Source organism: Otolemur garnettii, unplaced genomic scaffold (assembly GCF_000181295.1).
Source record: "Otolemur garnettii isolate 467f Iridium unplaced genomic scaffold, OtoGar3 scaffold00031, whole genome shotgun sequence".
Classification (NCBI taxonomy): domain Eukaryota; kingdom Metazoa; phylum Chordata; class Mammalia; order Primates; family Galagidae; genus Otolemur; species Otolemur garnettii.
In genome coordinates this window covers 12,192,065-12,212,770 of record NW_003852426.1, presented here as the reverse complement: position 1 = coordinate 12,212,770, position 20,706 = coordinate 12,192,065, and the positions used below count along the sequence as shown (strand labels likewise).

The 20,706-nt window shown below is 50.3% G+C and overlaps 1 protein-coding gene and 1 pseudogene across 4 annotated transcripts in view; both read right to left on the bottom strand.

The window, feature by feature from the left end:
* Nucleotides 1-3,832: 3,832 nt before the first annotated feature.
* Nucleotides 3,833-10,470, bottom strand: LOC100954609 (annotated as a pseudogene).
* Nucleotides 10,471-14,593: 4,123 nt separating this feature from the next.
* Nucleotides 14,594-20,706, bottom strand: part of FOXP4 (forkhead box P4) — a 53,948-nt gene continuing 47,835 nt past the window's right edge. For all 4 annotated transcript variants that reach the window (XM_003789176.3, XM_012804874.2, XM_023512883.1 and 1 more), the window contains 4 exons: nt 18,844-18,965; nt 17,381-17,447; nt 16,757-16,926; nt 14,594-16,350 (listed from right to left, as the gene is read on the bottom strand). In XM_003789176.3, the coding sequence (XP_003789224.1) occupies nt 16,203-16,350; nt 16,757-16,926; nt 17,381-17,447; nt 18,844-18,965 (507 nt within the window). In that variant the 3' untranslated portion in view covers nt 14,594-16,202. The remainder of the gene's footprint in view (nt 16,351-16,756; nt 16,927-17,380; nt 17,448-18,843; nt 18,966-20,706) is intronic.

Genomic DNA, 20,706 nt, shown 5'->3' with positions numbered 1-20,706 from the left:
GCCTTAGCCACTTGAGCCACAGGTGCCGAGCCTATAACAAATATTTTATAAATTCCCCATTTTCTCTATGTAACTTGGTAACACGGTAACTTTAGGGGCAACTTATGGGACACCCCATAGTTTGGCAGACTATGAAATTTTACCTTGGAAATAATTTTCTTTTAGAACTCCAAAGGCAATGCTCTGTTTTTTTCTATAACAGTGTTGGTGAGCAATCCATTACTATCTTGAGTTTTGATCCTTTACTGTGACTTATTTTTCTCTCTAGACGTTTGTAGGATCTTCTGTTTGTCTCTAGTGGTCTGCAATTCCATAATGACTAGGGTGACCAGACGTCCCGCTTTTTAACAATTTGTCCCGCGTCCCGTGGCGTTTTTAAAAAGTCCCGATTTTTGGAAAGAATGCACGAACGGGCGAGAGAACAGGAAGGGAATATACGGTTTTCGGCTGCCATGTGGCTATTTCGCCAGAATATGAGTTTTATATTATTTTTGTTAATTTTATAATGTTAAACTGTAATAATTAAAAATAATTGTTGAGAAGTGATTATCGAGAACTGCTTATGAAAGTTTGCGTTGTCGTCAGGCCCTGCCCTGCCCCGCCCCCTGCCCTGCCCCAGCCCTGCCCCCCAGCCATGTTGTCCTGCTTTACAAATGTTAAAATCTGGTCACCCTAATGATGACCTGCTTTGGTGAGGGTACATTTTTATATACCCTTTGGCCTGTTCAGTTTGGAAACTCATATCTGTTAATTCTGGGAAATGCTTTCAAATTATTATTTAGGAATTTTCTCTTCCCTTCTGTTATGTAGATGTTACATTTCCTGAACTGGCCCTTTAATTTTATTGTCTTTTCTCAAATATGTTTTCCTTTGTTGTTATTTTATTTCCTGTACTTCTTTCTTTTTTTTTTTTTTAGACAGAGTCTTGCTCTGTTACCCTGGGTAGAGGGCCATGGTGTCATATCTCACAACAATCTTAAATTTTTGGGTTCAAGCAATCCTCTTACCTTTGCCTCCTGAGTAGCTGGCACTATAGGTGCCTGCCACAACACCTGACTAGTTTTTCTATTTTTAGTAGTGTTTTCTACTAAAGTAGTACTAGAAAAAATGGTCATACTGTTGCTCAGGCTAATCTCGAACTACCAAGCTCAGGTGATCCGCCCACCTGGGCATCCTAGAGTGCTAGGATTATAAGCTTGAGCCACCATGCCTTGATTTCCTGAACTTTTGAGAAAGTCTCTTTAACTTTTACTTCTGGCTTTTCTGGAATATTTTTATTCCTATCGTATCTTTTAATTTCTAAGACCTCATTTTGTTCTTAGAATGTTCGTTTATATAGCATATTGTTCTTTTTTCTGTTGTTTTGAGACAATGTCTCACTCTGTCTGCCAGGCTAAAGAGCCATAGCCTCAACATAGCTCACAGCAACCTCAAACTTCTAGACTCAACCTATCTTCCTGACTCAGCCTCCTGAGTAGCTGGGACTACAGGCACCCATCACAATGCCTGGCTAATTTTTCTATTTTTGGTAGAGGTGGGGTCTTGCTCTTGCATAGGCTGGTCTCAAACACCTAAGGCAATCCTCCAGCCTTGGTCTCCCAAAGTGCTAAAATTACAGGCATGAACCACTACACCTGGCCTACCATATTATTCTTCATTTCATGGATGTATTATCACATCTCTTTGAAAATAAATGATTTAGCTGGTTTTCCCTCTGTCTGCATAGCAGTATCCTTCAAGTTGCTTTTTGTCTGTTTTGATTTTTGTGTTTCGTATTAGATGCTTTCCTCATATGTCTGGGAATCTGGAATTTTATTGAAGTCTGAACTCTAAGGGCTCTGTATTGGTTCGGTGCCTGTAGCTCAGTAGTTAGGGCGCTGGCCACATGCACTGGGGCTGGCGGGTTTGAACCCAGCCTAGGCTTCCTAAACCACAATGACAACAACAACAACAATAACAACAACAACAAAAAAAAAATAGACGGGTGTTGTGGTAGGCACCTATAGTCCCAGCTACTTGGGAGGCTGAGGCAAGAGAATCGCTTAAGCCCAAGAGTTTGAGGTTGTTGTGAGTTGTGATGCCGTGGCACTCTAACCGAGGGCGACATAGTGAGATTCTGTCTCAAAAAAATAAATAAATGAAAAAAATAATAAGTGAAAGCTCTGTATCCATAGGTGGGTCTTGCTGACTGCGGCCTTTGGGAACCCTGATGTTTGTGGTTCTTGTATAATTCTCCTGCCTTCACTACATCAGTGTCTCCCAGCTCAAAGCGTCTCCATCCACTCCAGAATATCCATCTCCCAGAAACTCCATGGAGAGGGAGAGGGAGGGCCCCACCTGTACAGAGTAGGGTAGAGGATCCAGAAGCCTAACTACTCTTTCAACTGACTGCCAACCGGATTGCCAAGGTTTTCTTTCTTTCTTTTTCTGCAGAGTATTACTCTGTTGCCCTGGAGTTGAGTGCCCTGGAGTCATCATAGCTCATAGCAACCTTGAACTCTTGGGCTTAAGCGATCCTCATGCCTCAGCTTCTCAAGTAGCTGGGACTATAGGCACTCACCACTACACTCAGCTAATTTTTCTATTTTAGTAGTACAGATTGGGGTCTCCCTCTTGCTCAGGGTGGTCTCAAACTCCTGAGCAGAGGTGATGCACCCTCCTTGGCCTCTCAGAGTGCTAGGATTATAGGCATGAGCCACCATGCCTGGCTTTCCTTTTCCTTTCAAAAGGTTGACTTTATTTTTTAGAGTTTTAGGTTCACAGCAAAATTGAGTGGAAGATACAGAGATTTCCCATATACCTTCTCTGCCCCTACCAGCCTTCCCACCTATCAACATCCCCTGTCAGAGTGCTGTATCTGTTTTATTTTTTCAGTGTTTCAATGTCTTTATTCACAAACCAATGTATTATTGGTCAGTTTGACTGTTATCTGTATGATAAGACAGATTATGAAAAGTATCACATTTATTATAAGAGAGTTATTTATGCTGGGCACGGTGGCTCACGCCTGAAATCCTAGCACTCTGGGAGGGCCAGGTGAGCGTATTGCCTGAGCTCAGGAGTTCGAGACCAGCCTGAGCAAGAGTGAGACACCGTCCCTAAAAACAGCCGGGCAGGTGTGTGTAGTCCCAGCTACTTGGGAGGCTGAGGCAAGAGGATCACTTGAGCCCAAGAATTTGAGAATACTATGAGTTATGACACTATGGCACTCTATCGAGGGTGGCAAAGTAAGACTGTCTCAAAAAAGGAAAGTTATTTTATATAAAATAACTTTATGGATCATTGAATATGCAACTCCTGCAATAATAACTCAGTGGATCTGACACTACCCTTTGAATGGACAAGTTTTACATAGTTCTCCTAAAATGTATTGACTTGAGTATAGTTTCTTGCTCTGTGATCCAAGGTTTAAGAAAAAACATTTCTGGAAACCAGCAGTTAGAATCAGGCCTCACCAGGATTGAGGAGAGACAGGAATGGTAAAAGGGACACTAGACATGACGCCCAGCAGTCTCAAGTACTGTGTCTGCCATATGCTTCACTTCAGAGCAGCAAGCACTCAAGGTCAAGTGTAAAGCCATATGTATCTATAGCCTGTCACATCTCAAATGCCCACAACTTATACGCTTAGCAGGATATAGGGTCAAGGGAGCATGCTATAGAGGAGGAAAGAATCAGTCCTGAGAATTAAACTAGATGACTATTTCTGAGTTTCCAATACCAAGGATTAACTTCTAAAATGCAAGTGTATAGACGGAAGCTATAGAATGAGCCATGAACTGAAACATGTGTGCAATATAGTCAAGGAAATGCTCTGCTTACCAAACATATCTTATCTATCTCTGATTTTAAAGTAATTCATTCTTTTGTTGGGTATGCAAGTGAGCAGTGGAGAAAGTGGTGCATCTGCAATTCCGGCTGGTGCTAAGGATTTCAACGCTTCCAAAAGATGTGGGCTGCAGAACTTTATTAGGCACTGGAGGGTTCTTCCCTTTCAGCCAGGATGCCTCCTTTTAAGTCACTTTTGAACTTCATTTCAAGCTCGTAGTGTGCAAATTCTAGTTGTTGTTGAGGATAGTCTCCAAAAGTTTCTAGGGTTATTTTTTAGACTCTTTTTCTGCTGTGTTTTCATGAATGATCCTTCAATCTAAGTTTATATCTAGCCCAAGACTTCTTTCTTGTAGAAGTGTCACAGAGTAGTGAGTTTCAGGGTTCTGATTATACTGATTAAAAACAATAGCCTTGGCTCAGTGCCTGTAGCACAGTGGTTGTGGCTCCTGCCACATACACCGAGGCTGGCAGGTTTGAGCCCAGCCTGGGCCAGCTGAGCAGTGATGATAATTGCAACAGAAAAATGGCTAGGGCTCGGCACCTGTGGCTTAAGTGGCTAAGGCGCCAGCCACATATACCTAAAGTGGTGGGTTCAAATCCAGCCCGGGGCCCGCCAAACAACAATGACGGCTGCAACCAAAAAATAGCCAGGCACTGTGAGAGGCGCCTGTGGTCCCAGCTATCTGGGAGGCTGAGGCAGGAGACTTGCTTGAGCCTAGGAGTTGGAGGTTGCTGTGAGCTGTGATGCCACGCACTCTACCCAGGGGGACAGCTTGAGGCTCTGTCTCAAAAAAAAAGAAAAAAGAAAAATGGCTGGGCATTATGGTGGGTGCCTGTAGTCCCGGCTACTTGGGAGGCTGAGGCAAGAGAATCGCTTAAGCCCAGGAGTTTGAGGTTACTGTGAGCTGTGATGCCACAATACTCTACCAAGGGTGACATAGTGAGACTCTGTCCCAAAAAAGAAAAAAATAATAATACAATAGAAATAAAAACAATAGGCTCGGCGCCTATAGCTCAACTGGCTAAGGCGCCAGCCACGTACACCTAAGGTGGCGGGTTCGAATCCCCAGCCCGGACCCGCCAAACAACAATGATGGCTGCAACCAAAAAATAGCCGGGCGTTGTGGCGGGCGCCTGTAGTCCCAGCTACTTGGGAGGCGGAGGCAGGAGACTCGCTTGAGCCCAGGAGTTGGAGGTTGCTATGAGCTGTAATGCCATGGCACTCTACCCAGGGGGACAGCTTGAGGCTCTGTCTCAAAAAAAAAAAAAAAAGAAATAAAAACAATAGCCCTAAGAGAGTCCAGATACTGGCTTCTCAGGTCCATTTTCACAATCCGATGGTGTTTGTCAGCAATTATCAGTGCCTGGCCCAGAAGGGGTACATTGTGCCTTAAAGTGGAGAAAGACGTGAAGGCATAAGGAGTCTGGGGATGATACTCCACCCACACGGGTCTGTACTGGTTTGGCTTGGTGTACCGGCTTCCCCAGGCGATTTGAATCCAGGCTGCATTGTCCTCAGTGTCTTGGAAGCTAACTGTCACATTTTTAAATGTTCTCTGCAGAATTTCTTAAATGAACTTCTGAATTGTTCCATATCAAAAAGGTCAGCATCTTTATCTGGTCCTTTACTCGTCTGAAAAACATCCCAAATATTCAGGTGCCAGTGAACTTGAATATAAATGAAGTCTAAAAGGGCTGCATCATTGAGACTTGCATGCTTTTCCTCACACAGCAGAACTAAGTGCAGAACGATAGATTCCTTTCTCTCCCAGAAATTCATGCACTTCATTTTCTGACCAAAAATCCCAGGCTTTTAGGATTGTTGTTCTTGTTTCAGTCAAGGGGATTTTAAAGAGGGTCCTCTTGATAAACTTGGCAAGAGTCTCCTCCAGCTCTTTGGCCCTGCCCACATCTCTGGCTGCCCCAGTCCTCTGCCGCCGTTCCCTAGTGTGGTGTATTCATTAACAACTGATGTGTCATTGGGCACAGTGGCTCATGCCCATAATCCTAGCACCTTGGGAAGCTGAGGCAGGAAGATTGCCTGAGCTCAGGAGTTGGAGACCAGCCTGAGTAAAGTGAGACCTCATCTCTACTAATAATAGAAAAATTAACTGGGCATGGTGGTGAGTGCCTCTAGTTCCAGCTACTCAGGAGACTGAAAGAAGAGGATCACTTGAGCCCAAGAGTTTGAGGTTGATGTAAGCTATGTTGTCAGGGCATTCTACCCAGGGTGACAGAGTGAGACTCAAAAAAAACTAAACTAAACAAAAAACTCAAAAACAATTGATGAGCCCACAGGGAGATATCATTATCCTCCACAGTCTAGAGTTTGCACGAGGTCACTCTCGGTGCGGTACCTTCTCTGGGTGTGGACGTATGTGTAACGATGCATCTGACATCGTCATATCACATGGAGTAGTCTCACTGCCTTGTCTACTCATCCTTCCCTCCCCACTAGCCCCCAGAAACTCCTTAGTTTTTACTTTTAGAAAAAGTTGCTTTAGCCCCACTTTTAGACACAGCCATTGCTAGTCATCAACCTCTGAGTCTGAGCAAGGAGGTTCACAGTGTTGGGTGGGCTGCCTCTCAGCTCCTTTCATGGCTGGGGTGGGACTCAGTATCCCTGCCCTCCTTTCTTCCGAAACTTGTTGTCTCTTACCTTGTTCTACTTGTCTTCATGAATCTTGTTCTTAAAATAAAAATCCCCTGATGTAGTTCAGCAGGGCTTCAGGAGAGCATGAAGGGGAGTGCACACAATTCACCATCATGAATTGTGATAGAAATTGCCTCAACTAGATCGTCTGTGATCACCTTATCCTCTCATCTTCTACCACAAAATAAGCTCCTTCTCTATATATCCTGATTCTGCCAGCGGCTTCTGGTCTACTCTATATTACCTACAGAGTAAAACCCGTGTTTTCCCTGCCTCCCACTGTGGGGCCAATCTCACTACCTTCTTCCTTCCTCTGACATATCCCTTCCCTGTCCCTTCCTCTCTGTTCATAGACACCACCCAGATCCAGACCTGAACAAATGGCCTGTTGACCTCCAAGCTTTCACTCTTACATCTAATCTACAAATGCCAGTTAAAAAATAAAAAGCCATGGTCATGTCATTTCTCGGCTCCAAATTTCTTTGGTCTAGAGTAAAAATTCCAAATTTCTGAGTTGAGCTAGCGAATTTTCTACAACCTGACTCTGATCTTTCCCTCCGGCCCTAATTCTCCTCCCACGGCTGCGAGGCGTGGTCATTCTGGGGCTCCTTTCCACCTGTGCCTGGTGTGTGCTGTCTCCCTGCCTGTTCACCTCTCAGCACTCAGCTCCCATGTTGCCTCTGAGATGAAGCTTCCAAAGTTACCCCAGGGAAGTTGCACACATCCTTTTCAGGGTTCCCAACCCCAAATCAAATGTTATATGTTATTCTTTGGCTTACATATCTGGGGAGCTCTGTGAGGGGAGAGACTGTCTTACTCATCTTGTAGTTTTAGAGTTTAGCTTGGTGCCTTGTATGCAGTAACCTCTCAATTGGTTTCAAATGTCTGGGTGGTTAACCTCACCGTTATGCTTTATTATTTGTCTATTCCTGTTCCCTTCTAGGCTGCTGCCTTCGTGGCCACTCTCTTAATAACAATGTGTATAGGAAGGCCTTTTTAATAACTAAACTCCTTGGAAGTGTTGTAAACGGACCTTTTCTATATTGAGGATCGCTTACAGCAAAAGGGACAGAGCATGTTCTTTTGCATGTTGCCCTGTCTTGACTTCTTTAATGTCTTTATACATCAGTGTTCTTCCCCCAACTGTCCTGTTAGCACCAGGGGGACAGAGACTGTGCCTTGTAATTGCTTCCATGATTCCCAGTGACCCTCAACACCAGCCTAGGTGGAGAGGAGATGCTTAGTAAAGATTTGCAGATTGGCTGTGTGTGCTGTGGGGTAGGAAAGATAGGCAGATTGGACTGGGGTGATTTTCCAGTATGTAAGGAAAACCAGGGGGCCAGGCGGGGCTTAGGTCAGGCCCGGGGCTTTGGTGGTGAAGGTGCCAGCCTGGGACCAGAGTGGGCTGTGTGGAGGACATCTGGGAACAGACAACCAGTCCCAGCCAAGTGTTCTTTGGAAAACAGGAAGCAAGAGGGGGGGAGGGAGGAGTTAATGGAAGGAGCTGAAGTATGCTAATGGAGGTGCAGGTAGGAGAATGGGGTGCAGGTAGGTGGGAAGCCCTCCAGGGTGAAGCCTCAGCAGTGGCTTCTTCACCCTGATGGGCTGACCAGTCCTGTCTCCCCAGCCACCATCCCTCCTCCCGTCACACTGCAGTCCACCCATCAGAGCCATTTTCATCTTCACCATTGCAGAGGCTTGGTCCAGGCCACCCCTCCCAACTTCCCACTGCTGGACATCAGTCCCATGATTGTTTCCAGACTGCTTCTCCAGCAGGGTCCCCACCCCTCTTCCTGAGTAGCTCTGTTCTGAGTCCTGGAGAAGGTAATGAGGAAGGAGATGTGAGAGCCACCTTGTCTGATGGAGGGGGCAGAGCACGCTCAGACGCACAGTCTTAGGGTGGATACAATCTGATTCCCTTCTGTCCTTTCCCACACTCCTTAAAAATGTACTAAAACACATAAAATCATCAGAGCTCAGAAAATTAATAACAAGACCTTTTCTTTACATTCCATGGCAGTGGCCCCCTCTTCTCCTTCTCTGGAAGTCTTCTCTCTCTCCCTTTTCTTCTTAACTGTGCCTCCATTTCCTCTTCAAAGACTGACTCCCTAGCCTATCCATTCTTCTTCCCCCACTCTCCTTGGAAGCTCTTCTGTCCAAGGGCAGAGCCTCCAGTTGCAAAACCCATGGGAGCATGTCCTAGGCCTCAAATTCCAGGAACCCTGCAGCCTCTGTCACTGTGAACCCCTGGCCTTGGCCTTGAACGGTCTTCTCTCCTTGTTATTCCTCCTTGTTTTCCACTGGCCATCTCTGCCTCCCTTCATGGTTACACCTCTAGCCCCACGACCAGATGTGGACCCAGACCCTCTTCACCAATGACCCTCTCTCTGCCCCCCTGCATGGGAGAAGCTTGATGTCTTTTGCAAGCTCAGTCTAACATTTTGTCTTCTCCTTTGCTCTGTCTTGAGCCCGGAGAGGTTGACAGATCAGAACTCTATGGCATGGACCCCAAATTTGGAGCCATTCTTCTTTTATTTTAAAGGAGCAATTCCAGCCACACAAAAGATACAGAGAACAATACAACAAGTTCCCGTGTTCCTACACCCAGCTCAGATATTAACCATTACCAGTACTCTTGAAGCCCCTTGAGCAGTCATCCCCACTGCCCATCCCCTCTTCCCTGGAGAGGCAGCCGAGATCCTGATTTGTTATTTATCATTCCTACAAATTCTTTAAGTGTTTGCTACATGTATATGTGCCCGTACATGATATATAGAATAATTATGCATGTTTTCAAATATTATGTAAATGAAAATATTCTTTTTTTTTTTTTTTAGACGGAGCCTCAAGCTATCCCCCTGGGTAGAGAGACATGGCATCACAGCTCACAGCAACCTCCAACTCCTGGGCTCAAGCGAGTCTCCTGCCTCAGCCTCCCAAGTAGCTGGGACCACAGGCACCCGCCACAATGCCCGGCCATTTTTTGGTTGCAGCCGTCATTGTTGCTTGGCGGGCCCGGGCTAGGGATTCAAACCTGCCACCTTAGGTGTAGGTGGCTGGCGCCTTAGCCGCTTGAGCCACAGGCGCCGAGCCGAAAATATTCTTTATGTATCTTTCTTCCACTTACTGTTTTTGCTCACATTTACCCCTTCGATGGGAGCTCTTTAGTTTCTTTGCAGTATCATGTTCCACTGCCGAATTGCCACACTTGATCTCCCCTCCCCTGTGAGTGGACGTTTGGACGTAGCCAGCTGAGTTCATTGCGGTCCTCTCTCCTCTCAGGCAGCCACCCAGTCCCTCTTTTACTCTGTGGTTATGCAAAAAGCCTCTGATACCATTCTCCAAAGCAACTCCTTATACTTAGGACTTTATCATCTGTTACTTGGATATCTTAGGAGTCCCCTAACTGGCCCCTATAGCTCCATCGTTCCTTCGCAGATTCCCCAAACCTCCGTTGATTGATACTCCAAAGCCTCCCTCTGGCACAGCACACTGGCCAAGCCTGATTCCCAGAGGGGCCTGCGGCGCCCTCCAGCGTCTGGTGCCCGCCTCTCCAGCATCATCTGTCCTTTCTGGCTCTCCTCAAAGGTCCCACATGTGCATTCTCTCAACTGTTCCCCACTTGCACAGCACTCCTGCTAAGTCTGATATTTCTGTCAAGGTTCCTTCTAAACATTTTCTCCTCTAAGAAGCCGCTGTGGAACATCCCTGGAGGCCATAGCATACGGAGTTGGAACCACTGATTGTCCCTCCATTCCTGCTATCTGCTTGTTTAAGTGCACTCCTGTCCCCCCTGAACACAACCTCCTCGGTGATGCTGTCGACATCACCAACATCACCACTCTCTGGGTGTCAACAACTGTGGGCGGGCCTCACCCTACCATGCCATTTCACTCTCCCCTTGCCTGTCTGGGCGGATAAGGAGGCTGCACCTGACCCACTTGCCTGAGGCCCAGGGCCTGAGCAAATAGCTCTGGGTTGATCATGCCGAGGTGGCATCAGGTTTCTGGGAGCCGCTTGCCCCCACCCCCGCCGCTGCCTTCTCCACTCAACCTTTCGTTTTCTGCCACATTGACCTTCCTCAAGTTCTACCTAAGCCCCTCTGCAGGCCTTGAACATTCTCTCCTCTCCCCTCTTCCTAGCCAAATTTCTCCTCCTCAGCTCCAGAATTTTTCTGGGGAGTCTTCCAGGGCACATGGGTCTCCAGCGAGCACTCCAGTGCCCCTTACCTATGGTAACTGTCATCCAAGACTACATTTTATTAGCAGCAATTATGTGTTGAGGGCTTATGCACCTGACAGTTTTTTGGGAACATTTATCTCCTCAACAAGCTAGTGATATAGAAATTAACATCCTATCCCATTCTACAGGTGAGGAGATAAAGGCCTAGAGAGGTCAAAATTTCCCAAGGCCACAGAGCTAGTGAGTAGCAGAGGTAGCATTTGAATCCTTGTTGGGCTGATCCCACACAGTGCCTGAGTTTATTCCCTCACAGCACATGGCACTTGGCAGATCAATCTCCATCTGCTTCCCAGCCAGAGAGCCAGAGAAGCAGCTTTCTGAGAGTAGAGATCCCTCCTGCATTTCTCTGGTGGGTAGAGAAATGGGGAAAGGGCTGAGGTAGAGCTTGGGGAAGGTCAAGGTGGCAGAACACAAAAGGTTGAGTGGAGAAGGCAGTGGCAGGGGTCGGGAGGGTAGGGGTCAAGGGGCTACCCTGTGCACCTGGCCCCAGGCAGAGGCCTGACATGCACATAGCCTCCATTCCAGGTGCCAGAGCAGGAGGGGCCCCTGGTGGGAGGGCTGGGGCTGAAGGCCTGGAGTGCTCAGCCTGTTCCACAGCTGCACTGCCTTGTTCATTCAGCCTGTCTTCTGACGGTGGCCAGCCCCTCCTTTCCCCACCCCCACCCCGGCCCAGACAGAGGGCTTTTCAGCTTTGGCTGCCATCACGACCACCTGCCTGGGAGGGGCTGTCTTCCTAAACTTCCAAAGGTGGACATAAACTGAAGGCCGACAGGGATGTCACTGTGAGCACTGTGACCCACTTAGCCTAGGTGTCCATAAATCACCTAAAGATGATTAAAGATGGAAGAGACCTCTTGGTGTGGCAGTGAGCATGTATGTGTGAGTGAATATGTGTGTGTGTGTGTGGAGGGGCGGTCATTTTAAGTTCTCCACCGCAGACAAGGGCCTCCTTGTCTTCCCTACTCTGACTCACGGTTCCATCAGAAAGAGCGGTGTTTGATTATTTTTACAGAGTGCTTCAGCCCTCTTTCTCTGCTTCACTCTGTCCTCCAGCAACGTCCCAGCCCCAGTTTACCTCATTCTGTCTAGAGAAGAAGAGCAGCGGGAACTCTAAACCCGTGCCTAATTCTGGCCTGAGGCATCTGTACCTCAGTTTCCCCACTGGGAGTCCCTAAAGAAGCAGCGTGTGTGTGTGGGGGAGCCAAAGTAAATAGTGTCACTAGAAAGCTGGGACTAAGCCACAGAGTCCCCCCTTTCCTGTCCACACGGCAAGCCACAGATTCCCTATTCTTGATGCTTTGTCTGATGACTTCTTTGATCCTGTGTCTGTTTCCTCATCTGTATCTGAGTTGTTACAAAGAGTACATGACATATAAAGCTTCTAGAATAGTGTCTAGCACATAAGAGCTCATTGTTAATAAGTATTATTATTAAAAAATATTTACTGAGCCCTTGGTTGTGCGTGAGGCTGGAGTTCCCCCAGGAAGCGCCTCAGACCAGCAGGTTAGCCCACAGGAGCAGGTCCGCTTTGTCCGGTACGCCCTCTGCTGGCCACTGGCAAAAAGCCTCAGGCAAGGGTGGTCAGAAAAGCTTTCTGAGTGCCAAGGGCAAGAGAGACTTCTGCGTGGGGCAGAGCCAGAGCATTGCTTATCTCCCCTCAAAATGTCTGCGGTGGAGTATTTCTCTCTTTTTTGCCAGCCTGAGAACAGATTCCAAAAATATATTCCCACCAGGGCACAGAGATGCTAAGACCAGGACAACCTGCCTCCAACAGTTGTGCAGAGCAGCAGGAAGGAGAGGAGCTCCACGCAGGCCTGGGTGGAGGAGTTGGTTCTTACTTACAGCGAGGTAATAATGGGAGAGGGTGCTGTCCCATGAGAAACTGAAGTTAGACTGCTACAGGACTGTGTCGGAGAATGCCCCCAGGGCAAGTCTGCAGAACAGATCCTCTTCTGGGGGCAGAGGCTGGGATTGTGGCAGCCAATGCCTCTGGATTCTCTGTGGCTTTCTGGGGGGGCTGTTGGGTCCCAGCTGGGAGCGGTCATTGTTTCCTACACTGTAGAAAATGCCATTGTCCATGGGTACTCATGGCTGGTTCTGCTGTGCGGGGCCCTGGCAGGCCCACAGAAGGCAGATGACAATACACAGCAGTGCTCCTTCTTTATAGTGTTTGGCTGGGGGACTCTGAGACCCCAAGCTGAGCACCCCCTTCTGAGGTGCCATGGGGAAATGGGGAATCGCCCTAGGCTCTACGTAAGTGCCTAGAGCAGTGGTTCTCAACCTTCCTAATGCTGCGACCCTTTAATATGGTTCCTCATGTTGTGGTGACCCCCAACCACAAAATTATTTTCGTTGCTACTTCATAACTGTAATTTTGCTGTTATGAATCATAATGTAAATAAATATCTGATATGTAGGAGACTCCCAAAGGGTTTGCAACCCCTAGGTTGAGAAGTGCTGGCCTAGAGGATTAGGGCAGGGTGGGGACAGGAGGCTGAGTGAATAGGGGTGAGAGAGAAAAGAAGGAAAGTGAGAGATGGGATGAAATATGATGGCAGAAAAAGACAAAAGGCCTGAGAGTAGATAGAGACAGAGAAGTCAGCAAAGAACCTCCAGATCCTACCCCCTTTCCTGCACCACCTTCTTCACAAATTTGGCTTTTGGAAAGTTCCAGCAGTTTAATCTTTTGCGGGGTGACCAGTTCCAGCTGTTTTTTCAACACTCTCCCTTCCCTTATCTCACCAGTACACATACTCCTGGCCTGGCCCCTGGAGACAGAGGCCTGGGCCCCCTACCTGACCATAAGAAGTGTATCTGGAAGGTGATCGTGGTGCTGGACAAAGGGAACCAGCAGATATGACCAAGGAGACTGTGGAGGCCCTGGGGTCTATAGACAAGAGGGGGTAGGGGACCAGGATTTCTGTGGGACAAGAGGCACATGGCTGACAAGGTGGGGCTGGGGCAGGTGTAAGGACCCATCTTTGGTTTAGCAGTTTGGCCCATCTCTTTTCCTTCCTAGTTTGAATAATCCCTTTTCCTACCCTGAGCCCACCAGTACTATATAGTCACTGCACACACGTGTACCATGTGTGCATGAGTCCATTAACAGCCTTACCATATCAGGATGCCATCCCCACACCTGCTTACCCACACCACTTAGACAGGGATGATGGACCCAGAGGGCACCTGGGCCTGGAGTGGATGCTTCCAAGGGTGGCAGCCAAGTTAAAGGAGCCCTATGGCAGAGGTCTTACCCATCCCTGGAGCAGACTGCCTGCCTTGCTGAAAAAGTCCTTGTAGGAACTTGGACTTCAAATCAGTGAAAGAACTGAGATAAGGGGTTGGGCTTTTGGAAAAAGGCAGAACCATGGTGAGACCTGGTTTTTTTTTTTTTTTTTTTTTTTTTGAGACAGAGCCTCAAGCTGTCCCCCTGGGTAGAGTGGCATGGCATTACAGCTCACAGCAACCTCCAACTCCGGGGCTCAAGTGAGTCTCCTGCCTCCGCCTCCCAAGTAGCCGGGACCACAGGTGCCCAATACAACGCCCGGCTATTTTTTGGTTGCAGCCGTCATTGTTGTTTGGCGGGTCCGGGCTGGGGATTCAAACCCGCCACCTTAGGTGTACGTGGCTGGCGCCTTAGCCGGTTGAGCTATAGGTGCCGAGCCGAGACCTGGTTTAAGAGAAGGGGAAACTGAGAGGAACTGGAAGAGGGTGCTGAGCTCACACACCTCTGTACACCCTGTGTGCATCTGCAGAAACCACCCCATGAGGGAGCCCCCACTGACCCAGAGGTCTCTACCCAGGCTCCCCAGCAGAGTAATCTCTCAGCCTTAGTGCTCCCTTTTCCCCTTGGTGACACACACAGGGCCCAGTGAATAGAGGACGTTTAATATTTCTGTGCTGGTCAAATGGAACACAGGTGGGGAATACATGGGGAGGGGGCAGAGAGCCCCCTGCCTCTCAGGAGGGTGCCTTGTGAAGGGGGTATGTGGGGTTTCTTGGGAAATACCCAAGGAGTCTTCTCAGCAAAGAGGCCAGGCGGGGGTGTTATGAGCATCCGACACACCCAGTCCTTGGCCTTAAAGTTGGGGTCCCCCATAGGGGGTCTGTGGAGAGTCTCACTTTTTCCAGCTCTTTTGCTGGAATCCACACTCCCAGCACATTGGGGGACTTGGTCCTAGAGAGGGGTCTGGTGGCACCCCAGGAAGCAGCCCAGGGTTGGGGACAAAGGCTTCCTGCCTACTGGCCAAGGGGACGAGAGCCACCCCCTCCCCTCAGCCCTCTCTCCTTCCCCAGGCTGGGTAGGAGCAGAGGGGAGGTGAGCAGGGCCCCCGCCTCCGCTGAGCCCCAGGGTCCTCAGGGTGGGGCAGAGAAGGGGTGGAGGGAGAGGGTTTTGGCCACCAACAGACACTGTAAACTTTGGTTTAAAACAATAACTTAAGTGAAGGGAGGGCTTCTAGCCTGGGGCTGGTGGAGGAGCTGGGAGAGCAAATGCTGGGGAGGCGACAAAGGAAAAAGCCAACAAAAAGTTTTGGTTTTTGCTTCCGGCATAAGAAAGGTCTTTGGTCATCTGTTTAACTGGGGGACAGGGAAGGGGTAGTGAGGGAGGGTGAGAGAAGACTGCAGTAGGGGACCTGCAGGCCAGGGTGGGCTTCAGCCTTGCCTTCCCCTGCATTTCTGGCAATCCAGGCACCACCTTCAGGCCCCAGCCGTGGCCTCAGGGATGGCTCTGCTCCACCTGCAGAAGCCTGCCTGGGACAGACATCTGTGGCTAGGCAGTGGGCCTCTTCCTATGCTCCCCAGTGTGAGGGTGGCGGGAAGGGCACCCAGAAAATAGGTGTGGGTGGGGGTGGAGGCCCAGTTCTTGCTGGGTCCTGCCTCAGGCTATAGGGAGAGGCTGGAGCCAGGTGGTCTGAAACTTCAGCGGCCCCCCCCACCCCCCACAGGCCAGGGCAGGGTAGGAGTAGGGTGGAGAGTCATTTCTTCACAGTAGGAAAAGGCGGAAGGGAGCACAAATTAGGGAAGTGGGGGCCTCTGGCCAGAAAACACTGCCAGAGCCAGGTGTGAGGGGCCCTGGATTTCAGAGGGGTGACTTAGCCCCGCCTGCGGGTCTCCGTGGCGCTGAGGGGCCCTGTAGGGGAAGGCTGGTAGGGGAGGAGGGCCCTGCTGCTGCTGGTGGTTTGGGGAGGTGGTATTCAGATGTGGGATGAGGGTCTAAGAAGGGGTTTGGGCCCTCCATGTCCTTTAAGTGTCCTGTACCAGTCCCAGGCCAGGGCTGTGTTCCCCCTAGGGGTGAGGATCATCCCTGCCCCCAAGTTTTTGTCAGTTGGGTCGCCTGGGGAGTTGCTGGCCCAGGCCTCCCCCATCTGAGTCCTGGAAGTGCCTTGAGGCTGGGAGGGGCTGTGGAGTGGGGAAGGTGGGGCCTGGGTCTGGGAGGGAGGGGTCTCACCCCTGCCCTGCCCACCCCTACAAGCCCTTAGGACAGTTCTTCTCCAGGCAGCTCCTCTTCCAAGTCCCTGTCTTCTGGAGGCCCCAAGGTGCTGGGGTTGGGGGGGCCCAGGGAGGGCGCAGGCTGCCTGTCTTCCTCTGCCTCAGCCGGCTCCTCTTTCACCTGCACCTGGTGGCTGTGGCAAAGTGGTGGTGTGGGCATCCCTCCCCTGGTCCCCTCTGTACCAACCTCCCAGAACTCTGGGGCACAGTGAGGTGTCTGCAGCCCCCTCCCCTGTAACACAACACACCCCAGGTCTGATCTCCCCTAGGGCTCTCTCCAAAGAAAAGAGGATGTTGAGGCAGGGACTGCCTTGGGTTGGGGAAGAGAAAGAAGGGAACAGAGGGAGGGAAGAGAGAAGGGAGGGGAGAAACAGAAAAGAAAAGGGAGGAGACAGAAAGATAAAAGGGGGGAAGGAGAAAGTGAGAAGGGGGATTGGAGAAGAGAGGAGAGAAGGTGGAAAGGGAGGAGCAGGAGGGGATATTCCTAAGAGAAGGGACAGCAGAGGCCCTGTGTTTAGTGTGGGTCTGCTGTGTGCTCACCTGTACTGGGGTGGGGAGAGGCGAGGGGGGCTGCTACTGCCGTTGCTGGGCAGCGGCTCCACCGGGGCACCCACATCGTCATGGCTGAGGGGCAGGAGGCTGCTGGCAGAGCCAGGGTTCAGCACACCAGGGCTGTTGAGGAGGGGGAAGCTGCTCTCGGCCAGGGCGGCCTGGAGGGGCGCAGGGTTGGCCCCAGTCAAATGGTGTCCTTCCCCAGCCCTAGAGAGCCTCCTGTGTGTATACCTGGGCCCCACTGACAGCCCCTCTCCCAGACTCAGCCTTCTGAACACAGCACACCTCCAGAGGCAGGAACTCTGACCCTTCAGCAAGGTCTGAGCTATAGCCTCAATAGTTCCATGTCTGCTTTCCATAGGACCAGGGTCTAGCCTATCCTCTCTTCCAAGGACAACACCCCAGATTGATAAGCCAAGACGGGGTACCATTGGGCATGCCAACCTCTTTCCTTCTGCCTGGCCCTTACCCCAACCCAGCTGGGAAAACAAGAGGTGAGGGATGGACTGCAGGATGGTTTTGGAAACCCAGAGTGGTCTTCACCCCTGTTCCCATCCTTCCCTCCTCTCAAAGCCCTCTGCAGGGGAGGGGGGTGCTGGGGGGCCCAGTCACCTGGTAGCTGGCATTAAGTGCTCCATAGCTGAGGCCCGAGATCATGTTCTTCACCAGGGTGGGGCTCCTAGAGGAGAGAAGGCAGTTTTTGGCTCATTCACTCAACCCCTTACTCAGTATCTTGACCCTAACTAAGGGCCTGTGCTGGGCCAGGGACAGTCCCATCATTGTCCTGGGAGGCCAGAGTAAGATTGGCTACCATTTGCTGAGTTGTGCATGTGTTTACCCCACCCCCACACTGACCTGGCCTTCCCGGGAGAGGGTGCTGAGCCTCATGGGGGCTCCAGGACCTGTTTAGCATCTCAGGGTTGGTAAGTGAGAACCCAATGTCAATCTTCACACCATGCCACTCTCAGCATTTCCTCTCTCTGGTCTAGATTTGTCACTGTTCGGCAAGGTCTGAGCTATAGCCTCAATAGTTCCATGTCTGCAAAAACCACACTTTCTTGCCATCCTAAATTTTAGGACATGTAATAAGCTATGTGCTCAGCCTGTCCCCACGTGCTCCATACACAAGGCTTTCCTACACTGGGAGGTATGTATGCAGGAGTCAGGGTGGAAAAAGCACTGGCTCAAAGCTGTCCACAGTGATGGAAGTGAGGCTTCCACAGGGCCTCTCACAGTTAGCTGGTAAGCAGCAGAGGAGCAATCTGAACTCAGGCCTTTTGATTTCAAGTTAGTAATGAGATGCGACAATACCTGGTAGAGAAACTGGCTCCTGAGGGCACTCCACAGGGATGGCTTCCCTTCCACTTTCTGGCCCCCTCTCGCTTGCCCACCCCCTCACCTGCCTAGGGTAAAAAGCTCTTATCTGGGGAGGAGGAGTCTTTGAGGGGAACAGGTACCCCAGAGATATCTGTTAATTGGCTTCAGACTTTTCTCTTCTTACCTAGGAGCCTCCGGTCCGAGAGGTACAGGCAAGAGAGTACCTGGGGTGAGGGTGTTTGGGGTAGAGAGAAGGCCATGGTGCTACACAGAAGCCAAAAGGGGTTTTGACCCTCTCCATGTTCTTCAATTTCCATTTAAAATGCTGTGTGGCAGAGTGGGGCACAAGACTGGGGGCCAGGGACAGAACTGTCAACCCAGTTCTGCCACAGATCTGCTATGTGGCCTCCTGCCAGCCCCCTGCCTCTCTGGACCTCTTCCCTGTAAAATGGAGACGTGGCCTCAGGTCGGCTTACCCTGATGAGCAAGGGGGAGTGGAGGCCCTGGTGTGGCTGGCCCTGGCTACTCTGGCCTCTCTCTCTCGGTACTAAGCTCCCCTTCCCCCTTCCCTCAGAGTAAGGATAGAACACGGCATAAATGTTGGCCTTCTAAGTGTCTGCCAACTTCCGTTTCCAGTCCTCCTCCCCAAGGGCTAGGCTCTTCCATTCCTTTTCTCCCCACACCCTTCCTCCTCCTGGGAAGGCCTTGGTGCCCTTGGGTACCCTGGTGCCACCCCAGCCCAGTTCAGGCCCACACACCCTGTCATCTTTGGTGGTCTCCGCTTCTGATACTCCCGCTCGTCCACGGTCCACACAGCACCCTTGACATTCTCCACACGGACAAAGCACTTGTGCAGGCTGAGGTTGTGTCGCACAGCGTTCTGTGGGTGCAGTGAGGAAGGGCTCAGAGGGGCTCACTCGTCCCTCCTCTGCTCAGGTGGGCACACACAGGAGAGTCCTCATCTAGTCCCATGCCCACTGAACAGCAGCCTGAGCAGAGCGTGGGCTGGGGGAGACCCTGTCAAAGGGAGGGAAGGCCCCTCTCCAGCTTCTCCCTCACCAGTGATCCATTTTATTATCTGCCTCCTCACCCTTCCATGTTTTGGAAAGTTCTTGTCTACCAGCTCAATGATGTCTAGTTAGTACCTGTTTCACCATGTTTATTAATCAAATGACACACGCAGCTGTTACTCAGGGCTTCTCATCAGTATTAGATCATATCTGAGTACTGGCACTTCAGTGAGTCTGGGACACTGCACCTCAGTTGGGGGCAGAATTTCTACTAAGCTTTTATAAGTTTGGGAAATAACTTATGAGTCCTTGCTGCTACCTTCATAGGCCCCAGGGAGCTTGGGGGCCATGGCTTTGAGCTGCAGCTTAGAATAGTCAGCTTATTTACTGAATTTATTGAGAGTGTGATGTATACAGCAGAGGCCTAATACATACTTGTTGAAATAAACTGGGTGAAAGGAAGTATGGGTTTATAGCTGAAAGGAGAGAAGGAGGATAAGTCACCTTGTCACTTCTACCTCGCCCTGGCAGGATAACTTCAAGAATTGAGGTCATCTGGTTTATAGGACACTTGGGCAAGGGTGGGGTGCTTGGCCCAATTCCTCCACCCCATGGGAGCCATCCCCTTATCCCTCCACGTCCCTCAGTCCTGCTCCTGCACCCTCTACTCTTGGCATCACTGCCCCTCCCACCAGCCCCTAGCCATCACTGTCCCTGTCTGCCTGTGTCCCTGTTACCTGTCCTCCCTCAGCCTCCCCCTCCTTGTCCCCATCCTTGTCTCCTCTTTACATTTCTAAATGGGGAAGAAAGCGGGCAGGGCGGGCAGCCCGTGCCCCTGGAGATCCCCTCTCCCTCTCTCCCTTCCAACTCTTGCCACTTGCAACTGGCCCGATTTCATTACCAATTTTAATTTGCCTCTAATTAAATCCTGTGTATTTTTCCGACTCGCTTGCTAATCCACGAGGGAGGCGGGCGGCTGGAGTGGAATCTCTTGGAGCGATAATTACAAAGGGCCTAATCACGCCGGGGCTCCTGCCTCGGAATAAATTTGCCCGCATTACGGGGCTCCAATCCTCCGCTTTGCAAATGAGAATGACCCCAATTTCCGAGGATGGCCTCACCGGGGCTTTTTTCCCTCATTTCGAAGCCTGATTCGTGATGAGAGACTAATTCGTTACGCTGAAACATTAACGGCAATTTAAGGGGTCTGGCGGGGGCTGCGTAAACAAAAGGACAGGCCCACAACATGGGCCTTGGGAGGGGATGGACACAGGGGGAGGGCCAGCCAGGACCATCAGCTTGGCAGATGGCAGCTCTGTCCCTGGATGAACAGCAGCTGGCCTGGCCCACACCACTTCCCAACCCTTCTGCCCTGGTCTAAAGTAGACAGCCTCTCAGGGTAGAGGCCAGAAAGGGTGAAGAAGGAAAGAAGAAAGCCAAAATAATTTAGGAGAGGAAGATGAGTGACCTAAGAAGCCCTGAGTGGAAAGCAGAGGTGGAAGGGAAATTGAGTTGAGTGTAGATGGGGCATATTTCCCAAGTAACATGAACAAAGCTTGGCTGAAAAAGAACTTCAAGTCGGGCACCTGTGGCTCAAGGAGTAGGGTGCTG